The sequence below is a fragment of the Bacillus rossius genome, chromosome 17, assembly GCF_032445375.1.
Source record: "Bacillus rossius redtenbacheri isolate Brsri chromosome 17, Brsri_v3, whole genome shotgun sequence".
Classification (NCBI taxonomy): Eukaryota; Metazoa; Arthropoda; class Insecta; order Phasmatodea; family Bacillidae; genus Bacillus; species Bacillus rossius.
The window spans coordinates 40357479-40370413 of NC_086344.1; the positions used below are offsets into that span (position 1 = coordinate 40357479).

At 36.4% G+C, this 12935-nt stretch overlaps 1 protein-coding gene across 1 annotated transcript; it reads right to left on the reverse strand.

Annotated features, from left to right (window-relative positions):
• Nucleotides 1-266: 266 nt before the first annotated feature.
• On the reverse strand, nucleotides 267-9918 carry LOC134540845 (eukaryotic translation initiation factor 3 subunit I). Its single transcript, XM_063383836.1, has 6 exons — nucleotides 9783-9918; nucleotides 4683-4929; nucleotides 4018-4170; nucleotides 3385-3512; nucleotides 1118-1318; nucleotides 267-575 (listed from the first exon to the last, which is right to left on the reverse strand). The coding sequence occupies exons 1-6, from the start codon at nucleotides 9783-9785 to the stop codon at nucleotides 309-311; spliced, it is 999 nt and encodes a 332-aa protein (XP_063239906.1). The 5' UTR covers nucleotides 9786-9918; the 3' UTR covers nucleotides 267-308.
• Between the last annotated feature and the right edge of the window lie 3017 nt (nucleotides 9919-12935).

Here is a 12935-nt window from a genome sequence, read left to right on the forward strand (position 1 = left end):
TGCTGTGACGTGCGGTACCTCATCACCTTGCAAAGGTTCATAGGATGATCAGTCGATTATCTACTGAACACCACAAGGGCCAATACAAAGTTCAACTAGTTTGATGGCGGCTACTCGATACAAGGTAACAGAGATTGCAGATACAAGTGGATACAGGTATAAGTTACAGGGTTCTAGCTACCTCTGGCACTTGAAGCTATCCACCAGTGCATGGTAGATGCTTGAAATATCAAGTACAATGGTAAATAAAGAATCACACAAAGAGGTTTACCATGAACATACAAACATTTATTTGAACATCAGTTCCATCACTTGGAAGGCTCAACCTGCGCCTCAAAGCTGAATTCGAAATACGAGGAATCAAAGTTGTGAATGCGGATGTAACCATCTTCCCCGCCGCTGCTGTAACTCTTGCCGTCTGGATGGAAGGCCACGCTGTTGATGGGGCCGAAGTGGCCCTTCACGCGCCCAAACTCTTCCTCAAACACCAAGTGGAAGAAGCGCGAGTCGAACTTCCCGATGCGCGTCGATGTTGTGGTCACGTCCATGGCCTCTTGTCCACCACCCAGCACCACCTGCGAGAACCAACACACCTCACTAGCTCCACAGACACTGGCACTTTGCCTTTTACCACTGGCTTCAAATGTACAACTTGGAAGCATTCTCCCGCTCGCTTCACTTGGCAACACTGCTTCCAACAAGGTGTCTAATGGTCCATTATGGCAAGTCTCAATAAAGTTAAATTTTCTATATTTTTCTGCACAATTTATACTATTATTGACCATTATCTTTGAAAGATTTGTGCAATGGGAGTACATGACTTGATGTAAGTTTTTGGACATATGCCATTGCTAAGAACTTTTTCTGTTAACGAAAAACTAAAAAACTAAAAATAAAAAATAAAGAAATAAATAAATTATTTATTATTTTTTATTTTTTAGTTTTTCTTCAACAGAAAAAGTTCTTAGCAATGGCGTATGTCCAAAAACTTACATCAAGTCATTATTGACCATACACTCCACGATTAAACTATTTTGTGCTGTTTGATGATGTATTTTATTAGTAACCACATTAAAAACAAGCTTCTGGAATAAAAGGGGGCGAACATGAAGCTCACGTGGTCCAGGATGGGCGAGATGGCGGCACTGTTGACCGGCCGCTCCGTCTTGTAGCACTTGAGGCACATGAGCGTGTCCGAGTCAAACAGCTTGGCCGTCTTGTCCTTGGACGCGGTGATGAACATGGTGCCGTCCTTGCTCATCTGCATGTCGTTGATGGAGTTGGTGTGGTCCTTCACCGTGGCCAGGTTCTTGCCGTTCTGCAACCACGCAACCACGCCTCTGGCAAAACTGCACTGCCCCCGTCACTACACGTTTCATTCACACATTTTTCAAGTCATCTCAACTAATAAAAAATCTAAGTGAGTCTCATTTTACTCTGAAATAAATTACAATACTGAAAAATTATAATAAAGAATTTTTCCTGCAAATAATTTGATAGCATTTAAATGGTGTCTTAAAGTGATAACATAAACTAAGAGATAATTTTAGCAAAAGCCGAACATAGTTGTAGGTTTATTGCAACGCATGTCACTAGCATTAAACTTTCCACCGACTCAAGTCCAGAGGTGTGACTCTTCCTCACTAAAGCCCGTACCAGTGGTACAGACTATAGAGGTCAGAGTTGTCAGTCCTTCACTTCTTACCGTGAGGTCACTGGTTCAAATACTATATTGAACGTAGATTTTTTTTTATTAGTTTGTAAGCCATCTACAAGGAAACTTATTGACAAACGGCAAGAATATATTTATGAAAATAATTATAAATATTTTCTTATGATTTGATTAACATCTACTGGTAGGTCTGTTAAGAGAGGCATGGCGTTCAGATTTTTTTAACTAAGCTGTTTCCAAATTGCAAGACAAACAATCAATTCCCCGATTGCTTCGAAAAGTGTACCGATTTCTTCCGTCTTCCCTGCTGCTCGTTCGAGGTTTCCTAATGTTTCTGGTCGGGTGGCCACTGGTCACATCATCCATACAAACAAATACTGTTGTGTCAATTCAGGTTATGGAATCTGCTGATTCCACAAACTGAAATGGGACCAAAAGATTCAGAATTCAATGGTTTTCCTATAGTAACGTTTTGAATTTAAGAGTATCCTAATACTTATTTAAATAGGTAAGACCATTTAAGATGATTCATCAATACTTTCAAATAATATTTTTTCGAGTTTTTCGATTAGTCTAAATTTTTTTAAAAAAAAAGGCAGAACACTTACTGATTAATCAGAGTATTGTGACTATTTAACAGATTTTGGTTCAATCGAATAGAAATGATTAATTTAAATAAAAATTCTGTATGCATAGAAAGAAATCCAACCAATTGGTAGGAAATCTCTTAAATTAATGGGTCATTATTTGAAACACTGGTATGGATTGAAAGCTTTAAATTATTATTGAATTGCAATTTTTTTTTATTACAGCTAAAACAGTCGTAGCTGATGCGAGCCACCACATGAAAATGGCCTCATGGACCTGGGCAAGACTCTCAAGTTTTACACGTGGCTTGAAACTCCCTTAATAACAATAACAATATACCTAAATCTACAATCTACATGGTCCACGATGTGCATCAGACATGCATACACGACGAACTACATTGTGTACTCCTAGGGTGACGGTACAATCAAACAGGCAGCTATATGTAGTACAATATGGCGACTGGTCAACTTCTTCGCACTCACATCCAATACTATTCAGTTATATCACAATTAAACTACATACATTAATATAGTAAAATATAATTACATTCACATAATTAAACCCTGTTATTTAAAATACATAAACTTGGTCTAATATTTATAACTCAAAAATTAGTTGTCAAAACTTATTATGGCAGGAGATGCCTTCTGGATTGTCTAAGTTTACAAGCAGCAAATAAAACTAGACACATACATGTTTATACATCTGTAAAAAAGACAAGGCCCTTAGGTTTGAGAAAGAAGGAACATACCGTATTTACCAGCAAATGGGTAGCATATTATATGCAGATTTTTAGTGTAAAAAAAAAAATCTACTACAACCCATTGTAAATAAAACACTCTTGTCAAATAACCTCTGCTTGAGTAAGAGGTAGGTAGTTTAAATCACTTTCAATTATAGGAATGATTTTGCAAATACCAAAGCATGATTTTTTTCCTGAATAAATGGTACTTGTGAGTTGTAGCATCAGTGCTGAAATAATTTTCTCAGATGCTACCGATATTGTCAATATCTGTAGATACTGTGGTATCAGAATCAGTAGAGCCATAGGCTTAGTAAAAACAAAAAGAGCCTAATGCCTCACTATGCCTCACTAAGCCACTGCAGCGGGGGGTACTTGCCCTGAGGTCCCACTGGGAGATCTCCCCGCTCTCCAGGCCCACGATGACGGTCTCGTCCAGGGACCCCCACAGCAGCGACGTCACCTTCGAGTCGCTGAACGGGATGCGCAGGATCGGCTCCGAGCTGCCTGCGCCCACAGACATCACCTCCTTCATGGTTCAGTGTTCCCACAACTCTGCAGTAACATTACCCTGACTTTCCCGACTAACGTCTTTATGCAATTTACCTATTAACAAGTTTATGAAATGAACAAAGACAATCCAGCCACCGCCGTCCTCATAGCTGGCCATCTTCTCAAATTACTGTCACCGTGGACTTTACATGACTATCGCATATTTCAAGAAATTCTCTGACAGTTCCTGATCAATTCCTACTTATCTGACTTTCCAGAATGTAAACAAACTGTAAAATATTAAAATGCTTATAGTGGCATGTATTTGTTTGTTCAGAATTCAACAAATTAACAGCAACAAAACATGATTTTCCACTCAAAAATTCAAATTTGTTTTAATATTTATCCTGTGACTTCACAGGGTTGGTTTTTAAACATTTGGAATATCATTTTGTGTGGGATGTGATTTACAGTTGTTAACTCGGTAAAGAATCGTGTCTCGGAGAGCTGTGGCACACACCTATAGACTCATCAACGGTTCGCACATCTATGATGTTCATCTCGCACTGTTGGCGCAACTGCTTGTCCGTGGAGTAGGCAGCCATGTTGGCGCTGTAGCTGAAGTTGCACGTCCGCACAGACGACTGGGCACGGATGTTGCCGATCTCCTTGCCTGCAAGCAGTCCAACCCCGCGCCTCGTCACACTGTCCCAGGACTGACACCTGTCCACCTGGAACTAGACCACAGTAGTATTGCACCCAGACACAGCTTTGGTGACTCCTCAAAGCTGACGCTGGTGAACAAGTTTCCCATTATGTAACTAAATAAATGGTAAAAGTTCCATATCACTTAACCAAGTTTATTTTTTGATCCTGATGGCATGATCCTGTCCACTTTGATCCTTGCTTGCATCGAAAGATCTTGAACATAACGAAAACTTTTCATATAACTACAAATTATGATCGTGAGCTTAATATGAATTGAAAAATTTCCACAAGACCCCGACATAATTTTTTTTTTGTGTTGTGATATTTTTGTTTTTGTTTGACCAGGATCTTTCAACATATTAAATTAAAAAAGCAAGTATCATGTACCACAGGATTAATGTATACAGCATCATGCCTTCATCATTCTTACCACGTATACAGCCTCGTACGCGCTAGCCCACTGTTTCTGGCCCTAACCTGTGGCACAGTCCCAGATGCGGAGGAACTGGTCCGCAGCCCCCGACATGAAGCGCGTCGTCTCCCAGTTGATGTCGATGGCCCACACTGCGCCCTGGTGACCATCGAAGGTGCCCAGGCGCTCCCCGTTGATGGAGTACCACACGTTGGGGCACTGGTCCTTGGCCGACGAGAACAGGAGGTCCCCTTCGCGGTTATACTTGATCTGCGTGATGGACCGCTCGTGACCATGCAGCATGAGTGGCTTCTGCAAGCACACACCCGCATCTGTCGCTCGCCTCAACACAGCTAGTCACCAAGGTGCGAATGCACTAGGTCACTTTGAGAAACCACGAAAAACCAAAATCAGAATGGTTGGAACAAGATTTAAACCCTCTGTAATGTGAATTACCACTCACTATCTTACTTAATTTGGAATAAGTTACCATTCACCACCTCACTTCATCTCGAGCTAGTGTAGAATCCATACAAAAACTATTTTGGTATACCTTTCTGTTGTACTTAGAATTCCATTTATATATTGTTAGTTGCTACTTTATTCTGTCATCTAACACTTACTCAACTGTATGGCTAGATGTCATGGTTTAAATCAAGTGGTGTTTCTAAATAGAAAATCTTAGTAAATTTTAATAAAAGGACTGTGTAATTCTTCTCTAATAACAATACTTTGCTCATTAATGATTCTTGTAATACAGAAACAATTCATCATATACTAATCAAGATATTTAAATTATCAGGATAAGCTGTAAATTATACCCAGCTAAATACTCCTCTAAAATAAATGAGTAAATTGTAGTCAAAAGTGTAAAAACAGAGAAAGTACCTAAATAAATTTATTATTTCAAAAAAATCCTATTTTGTGGGAAATCACTGACTATACCGTTTCTGTGGGAAACACTCATGCTATGGAGAGTCCTCTTCCTATGGGGAAAAACAGGTAAATATCTTACATTGCTGCTTTTCCACAAAGTAAAAATAAAATTACGAAAATACCATTTTCCAAACTTGAGACATTCCTGTATTTACCTGTAAAATAGTGTTAATAAATTCCAACTATTTTCTGAGAAATCCCAGTTTTTAGCTCACACTACAATATCTGTGCGTGCCACTGCCACTAATTGTTTACCAACACAGGTTTGTGTGTTTGTGCTGAAGAACTTCAAATATTGTGAATAGTCAATTCGGTAAGGCTAGCTACATTAAAAATACTTCCAACATTGTGGACAGTTGGTTGGGTTAGTATAGCTACATTAAAAATACTATAAAATAATTTCTTATAGTTGGTTAGGAATTACGAATTTAAGATGTAGCTATCCTGACCTAACCAACCATTCACATAAATTTACAGAATTTTTAATGTACCTATACTAAAGACCAATTCTATTCAAATTTTTGCCTCCCAATGGACTCATCCATTAGAACATGACTCAAAATAGTACGTACTTTAAATGAAATGTAACAGAACAAACATTTCATAATACAATTACTTATTCTAATAATACAACAAACATGAAATATAAGCATTAAAATTCATTATAAGTGAAACACAGTTATTTAAATGAATTTCATTATTACACCACCACCTACATTAACTAAAATTATCAAAAATAAAAAACCCACAAAGCTAAACAATGAATGTCAGCGATTGTGTGACTACACAATACATAGGTTTTGTAATGTAAGCTGTAAACTGTTATTTTTTCAGAAACCAGTAGGAATTAAGAAACCTTCCTTTCAGGGTTAATTCAGGAATGGGTAAATATGTATTGTACGGATTAGCGCCAAAAAAAATCGTACAAATATGAAATAACTTTCATTATATGCTCTTTTACGTCCTCTTTTGAAAACCGCCTGCAGAGATTAAAAATTCCAATTACTTTTGGAGATATTGCCGTTCTTATTTTGCAATACAAGCCCTATGAAATCATTCAACAGGCACCATTTTATATAACAGAAATTTTCCATTAGGTAAGGTTAGTTACATGATAAATACTTCAAAATAAACGGAAATTAAAAATAATATCAATTAATTTTACTTGTATAGTTTTAAGTATTTATAATGTAACTGACCTGACCTAACAAAACGGGACAAAGGTAGATTAGGTCAGGTCAGCTACAGTATAAATACTTTGAAACTGAGCGGACATTAAAAATAATAAAAATTAATTTTAATGGTTGTTTAGTTTTAAAGTATTTATAATGTAGCTGACCTGACCTAACAAACCGGGAAAAAGGATGAACAGTAGGAACTCACGTAATTTTCTTTTTACGTGATGTAGTCGTTCAACTACGTCGCGAAAAAAAAAAAAAAATCATACTTGTAAACAAGCAACAATGGTGAACGCGGGAAGCCTACGATTCACTCATCCTTCTGGGCATACCCGAATACTCACGTTGGCAAGCCTTCTTTCAACAGACGAGAGGCAAACGCCCAATCGTGCATCTTCGGTTTTTTGTTTTTGTTTATTGTAAATAAATATGCAACTCATGAAAACTAATGGTCAATTAGGTTATGTTAGCTACATTATAAATACTTCAAAACATTGTGGATGGTTGATTTGGTTAGGATAGCTACATTAAAAATACTGTGAAATCATGTAAACGGTTTCCTAGCGCTGGATAGCTACATATTAAAAAGTTATTTGCTAAGCAACCATAAAATTATTTTACAGTTTTTTTAATGTAGCTATACTTACCTAAGATAACCAACCATCCACAGTGTTTTAAAGTATTTTTAATTATTTCTTGCTAATTTTAAGAAAAGAAGGCTTGCCAACGTGAGTATTCGGGTATGTCCAGAAGGATCTGTGAATCGTAGGCTTCCCGCTGAACGCCGCATCAGTACACATCATGAAAATTAAAAAATTCCATAACTCCTAAAGTATTTGGAATTTCTGATCCCCGCCGGGTTTAATGAAAAGATGAAGCTAAAGAGCACAGAATAAAGGTATTTTCGGATTTTTAAAATTTTATTTTAAAAAAATTGCCAAAAAATGATTATTAAAAAATTTGATATCTCCAAAAGTAATTGGAATTGTTTATCTCCGCAGGCGGTTCTGAAAAGAGAACGTAAGATAGCATATAATGAAAGTTATTTTATATTTGTACGATTTTTTTTTGGCGCTAATCCGTACAATACATATTAGGTAAATATTTACTTGGGCGGTATTTCCGAAAAAAAATGTTAAAAATCCGAAAATACCTTTATTTTATGCTCTTCAACTTCCTCTTTTCATTAAAATTGGCGGAGATTAGAAATTCCAAATACTTTAGGAGATATCGAATTTTTAAATTTCTTCATATGTAGTTGAGCGGTATTTGCGAAAAAAAATGTTAAAAATCCGAAAATACCAATATTTTATGCTCTTCAAATTCCTCTGTTCATTAAAAGTGGCGGAGATTATAAATTCAAAATACTTTAGGAGATATCGAATTTTTAAATTTCAGCACAAAACCAGCGCATTCCTGTGGCGTGCGTGCACCATTGTTTCTTGTTTACATACGAGTATCTATTTTTTTTTATTGGATAATGATGTCACGTGATTGTTCGTGATAGGCCAGAATTCAAATGAATTAATACGTGATTATTTAGTTCAATTATTGTTTAAAACGGTATTTAATTACCGCCTCCAACTTAAGTGAGTTTTTAATGTTTCTAATTTTAAAGTCTTATTTGTTTATTTTGATATTGTTGCGCAAGTAATAAGTAACAAAAAAATTTACGTGAGTTGTTACTGTACATCCTTTGTTACGGGTTTGTTAGGTAAGGTCAGTTACATTATAAATAATTTAAAACTAAAGAATAATTAAAATTAATTCACATTATTTTTAATATCACCTTAGTTTGAAAGTATTTATAATGTAACTGACCTGACCTAATCGACCATTTTAGTTTACTGTTCACCCTCTGTCCGGGTTTGTTTGGTCAGGTCAGTTACATTATAAATATTTTAAAACTAAACAGCCATTAAAATTAATTCACAAAATAACTTTTAATGTCGGCTTAGTTTGAAAGTATTAATAATGTAACTGACCTGACCTAATCAACCATTTTATTAATTACGCATTCACGATTCACGTACTCACGAACACACTGCAAAATAACAAAAATGGCGCCGCTCGAATGGTTCCACAGGTCTTGTATTGCAAAATTAAAAAATTCGATATCTCCTAAAGTATTTGGAATTTCTTATCTCCGCCGCTTTTAATGAACAGAGGAAGTTGAAGAGCATATAATAAAAGTATTTTCGGATTTTTAACATTTTTTTTCGCAAATACCGCTCAACTACATATGATGAAATTTAAAAATTCGATATCTCCTAAAGTATTTGGAATTTCTTACCTCCGCCACTTTTAATGAAAAGAGGAAGTTGAAGAGCATAAAATAAAGGTATTTTCGGATTTTTAACATTTTTTTTCGGAAATACCGCCCAAGTAAATATTTACCCAGGAAAATGTTTCATATTCCTATTTATCATGGGTAAACAATGAATGGCGACAGCAGCGTAAAAGCCCAGGTATTGTAACGAAAGATATATTTTTTTTTCCTTCAGAAACTAGTAGTTATTACTAAACCATCCCTTCGGAGCAAATATATGGATGTGTGTAGTGTGTGAAAACGATGTTTTCCGATTATTTTCTTTCCGTTCTAAAAAGCCACGATGTCTGATAATTACCTTATTTATGTCACTAGATAAAGGCCAATAGAAATTCCAGCATAAAAATCATTGACATCACCAACGTAGCAACCATTGCCTTTACCTTCCTTACGTTCCCTTCGATGTCTTGTCAATCAGCTCCACCCTCCCGACCCCTCCTCTAACCCACGCTGTCTGCTTCCCTCCTTCCTTCTCTGTATTTCTTTGTATTTATGTCCTCCTCCTTGCAAATCTCACCACTTTCTTCTTGTTTACATGTAAAGCCAACCCATTCACAATTTCCATCTCTCAAATCCGTTCATCCACCTTGCAGATTTGCCCCTTCCCCATAAGTAATACAAAACACAGTCACATACATCCGCAGCCATATCGTTCAACAGAACGTAATCTGATAATAGTTAATTAAATGAACTTAGATTCAAAATAAGTTATTTGTACTAACCATATTTCTCTTAGATATTTATACCAAACAACCGGATCTAAAATAGCTCAAACAAACCACACATAACCAAAAATTCCGCTGGGTCTCTCTCTCGGGAATGTGAACAACCATTGAGCATATATATCATAGAGAGCTTATTCACATTTATTTCCGCGATCAAAAACAGCTGATTAAAGGAAAGTTCCCCTAAGAATCACTGTAGTGTCAGGCTTTCGTGTGTAATATTTTGTGGTTGCTGTGTCAGTTAAAGAGTATAGGTTGGGTTTATATAGATAAACGTATTATCTTACCAACGTAGATAATATATTGTTGATGAAATGTCTACATATTTTTTTTAATTAACTTTATTTGACTTCAAAATCGGTCCTCTGTAGCGAAGTTGGATGCACACTTACTTAAGGTGTGATAGATTCTGGGTTCGAGTCCCGGATAAGGCATGGGCGAAACATATACATACTGATATATGATTATGATTACGATATAAAAACGATATTTGAACAAGGACAAATTCATCCTATTGCTGTTGGTGTAAGCTGTAGACCACATTGCAAAAAAAAAATCATAACTTCCAGAATAAAGTGTTGTTTTGTCTCATTCAAAAGTGTTGAATTTGTATGGTTACTTCTTGTGTTGCTTGTGGATGTGATCAAAAATATGAATACAAAAAACAGTGTTTTGTTTCACAGGTAAGGTTGTGAATAAATATATTTAGTTTAAGGGTTTTGAAACATGTTAGGTGTACTAAACTCTTAAGTGGCTATATAGTCTATTTTGCACTTCGTTAATGGATCAAATCAATATGTATAATATACTGTTGTTAATAACCTGCAGCAAACAAGCATAAAAAAATGTGTCCAATATCAGTCTGTCTGTGCCTGATGATGGGAACAGATGTCAGTTCCCGAAATTTTGTAACTGTTTTATTGGAAAACTTTTGGGTCCATCAGTGCTATCATCATTGTGTAGTTTATAGTATTTGTCTATCTTCATCATTGTGTTTATATGTATGCTGCATTGTCCAGGTTTGTTGACTGCCTGCATTTAATCTGTGTCGTCGTTGGTAGCCCACTGTGTTCGTCTGTGCTGTTATTATATTTTTCATGAATAAGTTCCTTCAACAGAATTATTGTATTGTCTGATATTTAGTGATTGAAATTTTTTGTCTGTGCTGTCATCGTTCGTTCCGTTTTCCGACATCATTTGATTCAGTCTTGTTTTCTGTGAATTTTTTATCTTCATATTTTTATTAATTTTTGATTTTCGGAATTTTTCCATTACAAACAGTGCAAAACTGGAATGGTTTATGTCAAAAAACTGCATTAAATCAAAATTTCCATTGCATGAATCATTAAAAAAAGTATGCTTTCTTACTGGTGTAAAGGCTGGTCTGGTATGTCATTAGGTTTATTACAGGTTAAAAGAGCCTTTACATGTGTGCATCCTGATACTCACCCTATATCCCACGAGAGCCCGAGATTCGTATTGGGATACCGAATTCTGTTCAAACACAGAAATTGTCTAAACGTCTTATATGTCTTCGGCAGGAGCGGGACTAAGGACACACCTGAAGATGAATGGTAGAATGCCACGGTGCAGTGTGCGGAAGGAAAATTTCCGATAGATTACATAAGAAAATACAGTACGGAAGTTTGACACAGTTCACAATTCCTGCAATGAGATACACTTATGAAGGGCCACATGATCACACAAACACTGAATTAAACACTATAGTTACCACCCCCCCTCCCCTGGGTCACGGAGTAGGGTTAAGAAGGCTCAAAGACAGATTATTTGCAAATACATAGTCCGCACAGTAACATGGAATGTAGAATTTCAGACACGTGGTTACTTGGTGGAAAACATGGTTTCCTTACCGAAGCCTAGGCAGAGGGCCTTTGTAGGTACATGCCTCATGTAGTCGCTACACAAAGCCCTATGTAACACAAAAACTACACCACATCTCGTGGTCCAGAGGACAAGAATGAACAAAAGAACTATATGTAAGCTACAGACACAATATTGAATCTGAAGATGTTGGCCGTGGAGCTGGTTGTGCGGTTGATATTCTACAGTGGTGATGGTTGGTAATTGAGCGTATCCAGCCCCGATGATGGCTGAGAGACCACTCTTGTGACTCGATGGGAGGCCCCGATGTGATGCATCCAGCCTCATCGCTGGGTCAGGGATGACTGCTGCAGTGCTGGCAAAGCCACATTTTGGGCGCAAAGTGCACAGAGAGTGAGAAAAAATACAACCATGTTACAAAACATAATCGCACAGTGAACAATACTTATTTATTTACAAAAGAGTTTTGTTACATAACATGCCTTTAGTTAGTTCCTTTGTGATTTAGTAATTATTAATCGGCAGATGAACACATGCATTTGACAATCACATATAGTCGCAGGGGCAGCCATCGATATTTTGATGGTGTGGGCCGTTCACAACCCTGCACCTAATTGTATTGCATCATGCTGGGAAACATTCGTTGCACATACATTGCTGAGGTACCATTGAGGCTTAACGACCTGAGCAAACAGAGGGAGCTCCTTCCTTCAGTATCAACAAAAATAGATTTACAAAGATGGTCTAGTGACTATTTTATTACTCTCACAGTATTTCCCATAAACATAATTCAATACTACATGCCAATGGTCCTACAAGATAAACTATTTGTAGCATTAGTCACTATCAATTTTAGGCATTTATTTAAATGATGCACTATGCTTTACAAAAGCCAATTTTTTAAAAAGGAACAAAATAATTTTTTTTTTCGAAATAAATTGTCGAAGCTATTATGCTATCTTTTGATCGCTAACTATTTTCCATTAGGAAAACCTTGAGTGACCTTTATGAACGACATATTTAAAGGAGCATTTGTTTGGCAATGGTATAGTTCGTTTTGTTTTACTTTCGTATGTACATGTTGCATATTGAACTATCCTAAATATTAGCTCCGCTCCATTAAGGGGCATACAGGTATTTGTCTGTGGTGCTATCTGAAAACTTCTAATATTATTCTAAATTAATTGTAAAAGATGTAGTAGATATTTTGTTCACTTAGCGGTAATAGTTAAATACTACAAAGTTTTACGTTATAATTGAATCAATAGTATTTTATCTTTGGTAGCAGACGAATGAAGGTTGAAGCAG

Excerpts from the sequence above, each read along its gene's own strand:
- LOC134540845 (XM_063383836.1), bottom strand. Across the intron at positions 4,171-4,682 it reads CATCTGGGACTGTGCCACAG|GCAAGGAGATCGGCAACATC; the intron begins GTTAGGGCCAGA and ends GACTGCTTGCAG. Across the intron at positions 576-1,117 it reads TCTCGCCCATCCTGGACCAC|GTGGTGCTGGGTGGTGGACA; the intron begins GTGAGCTTCATG and ends TGGTTCTCGCAG.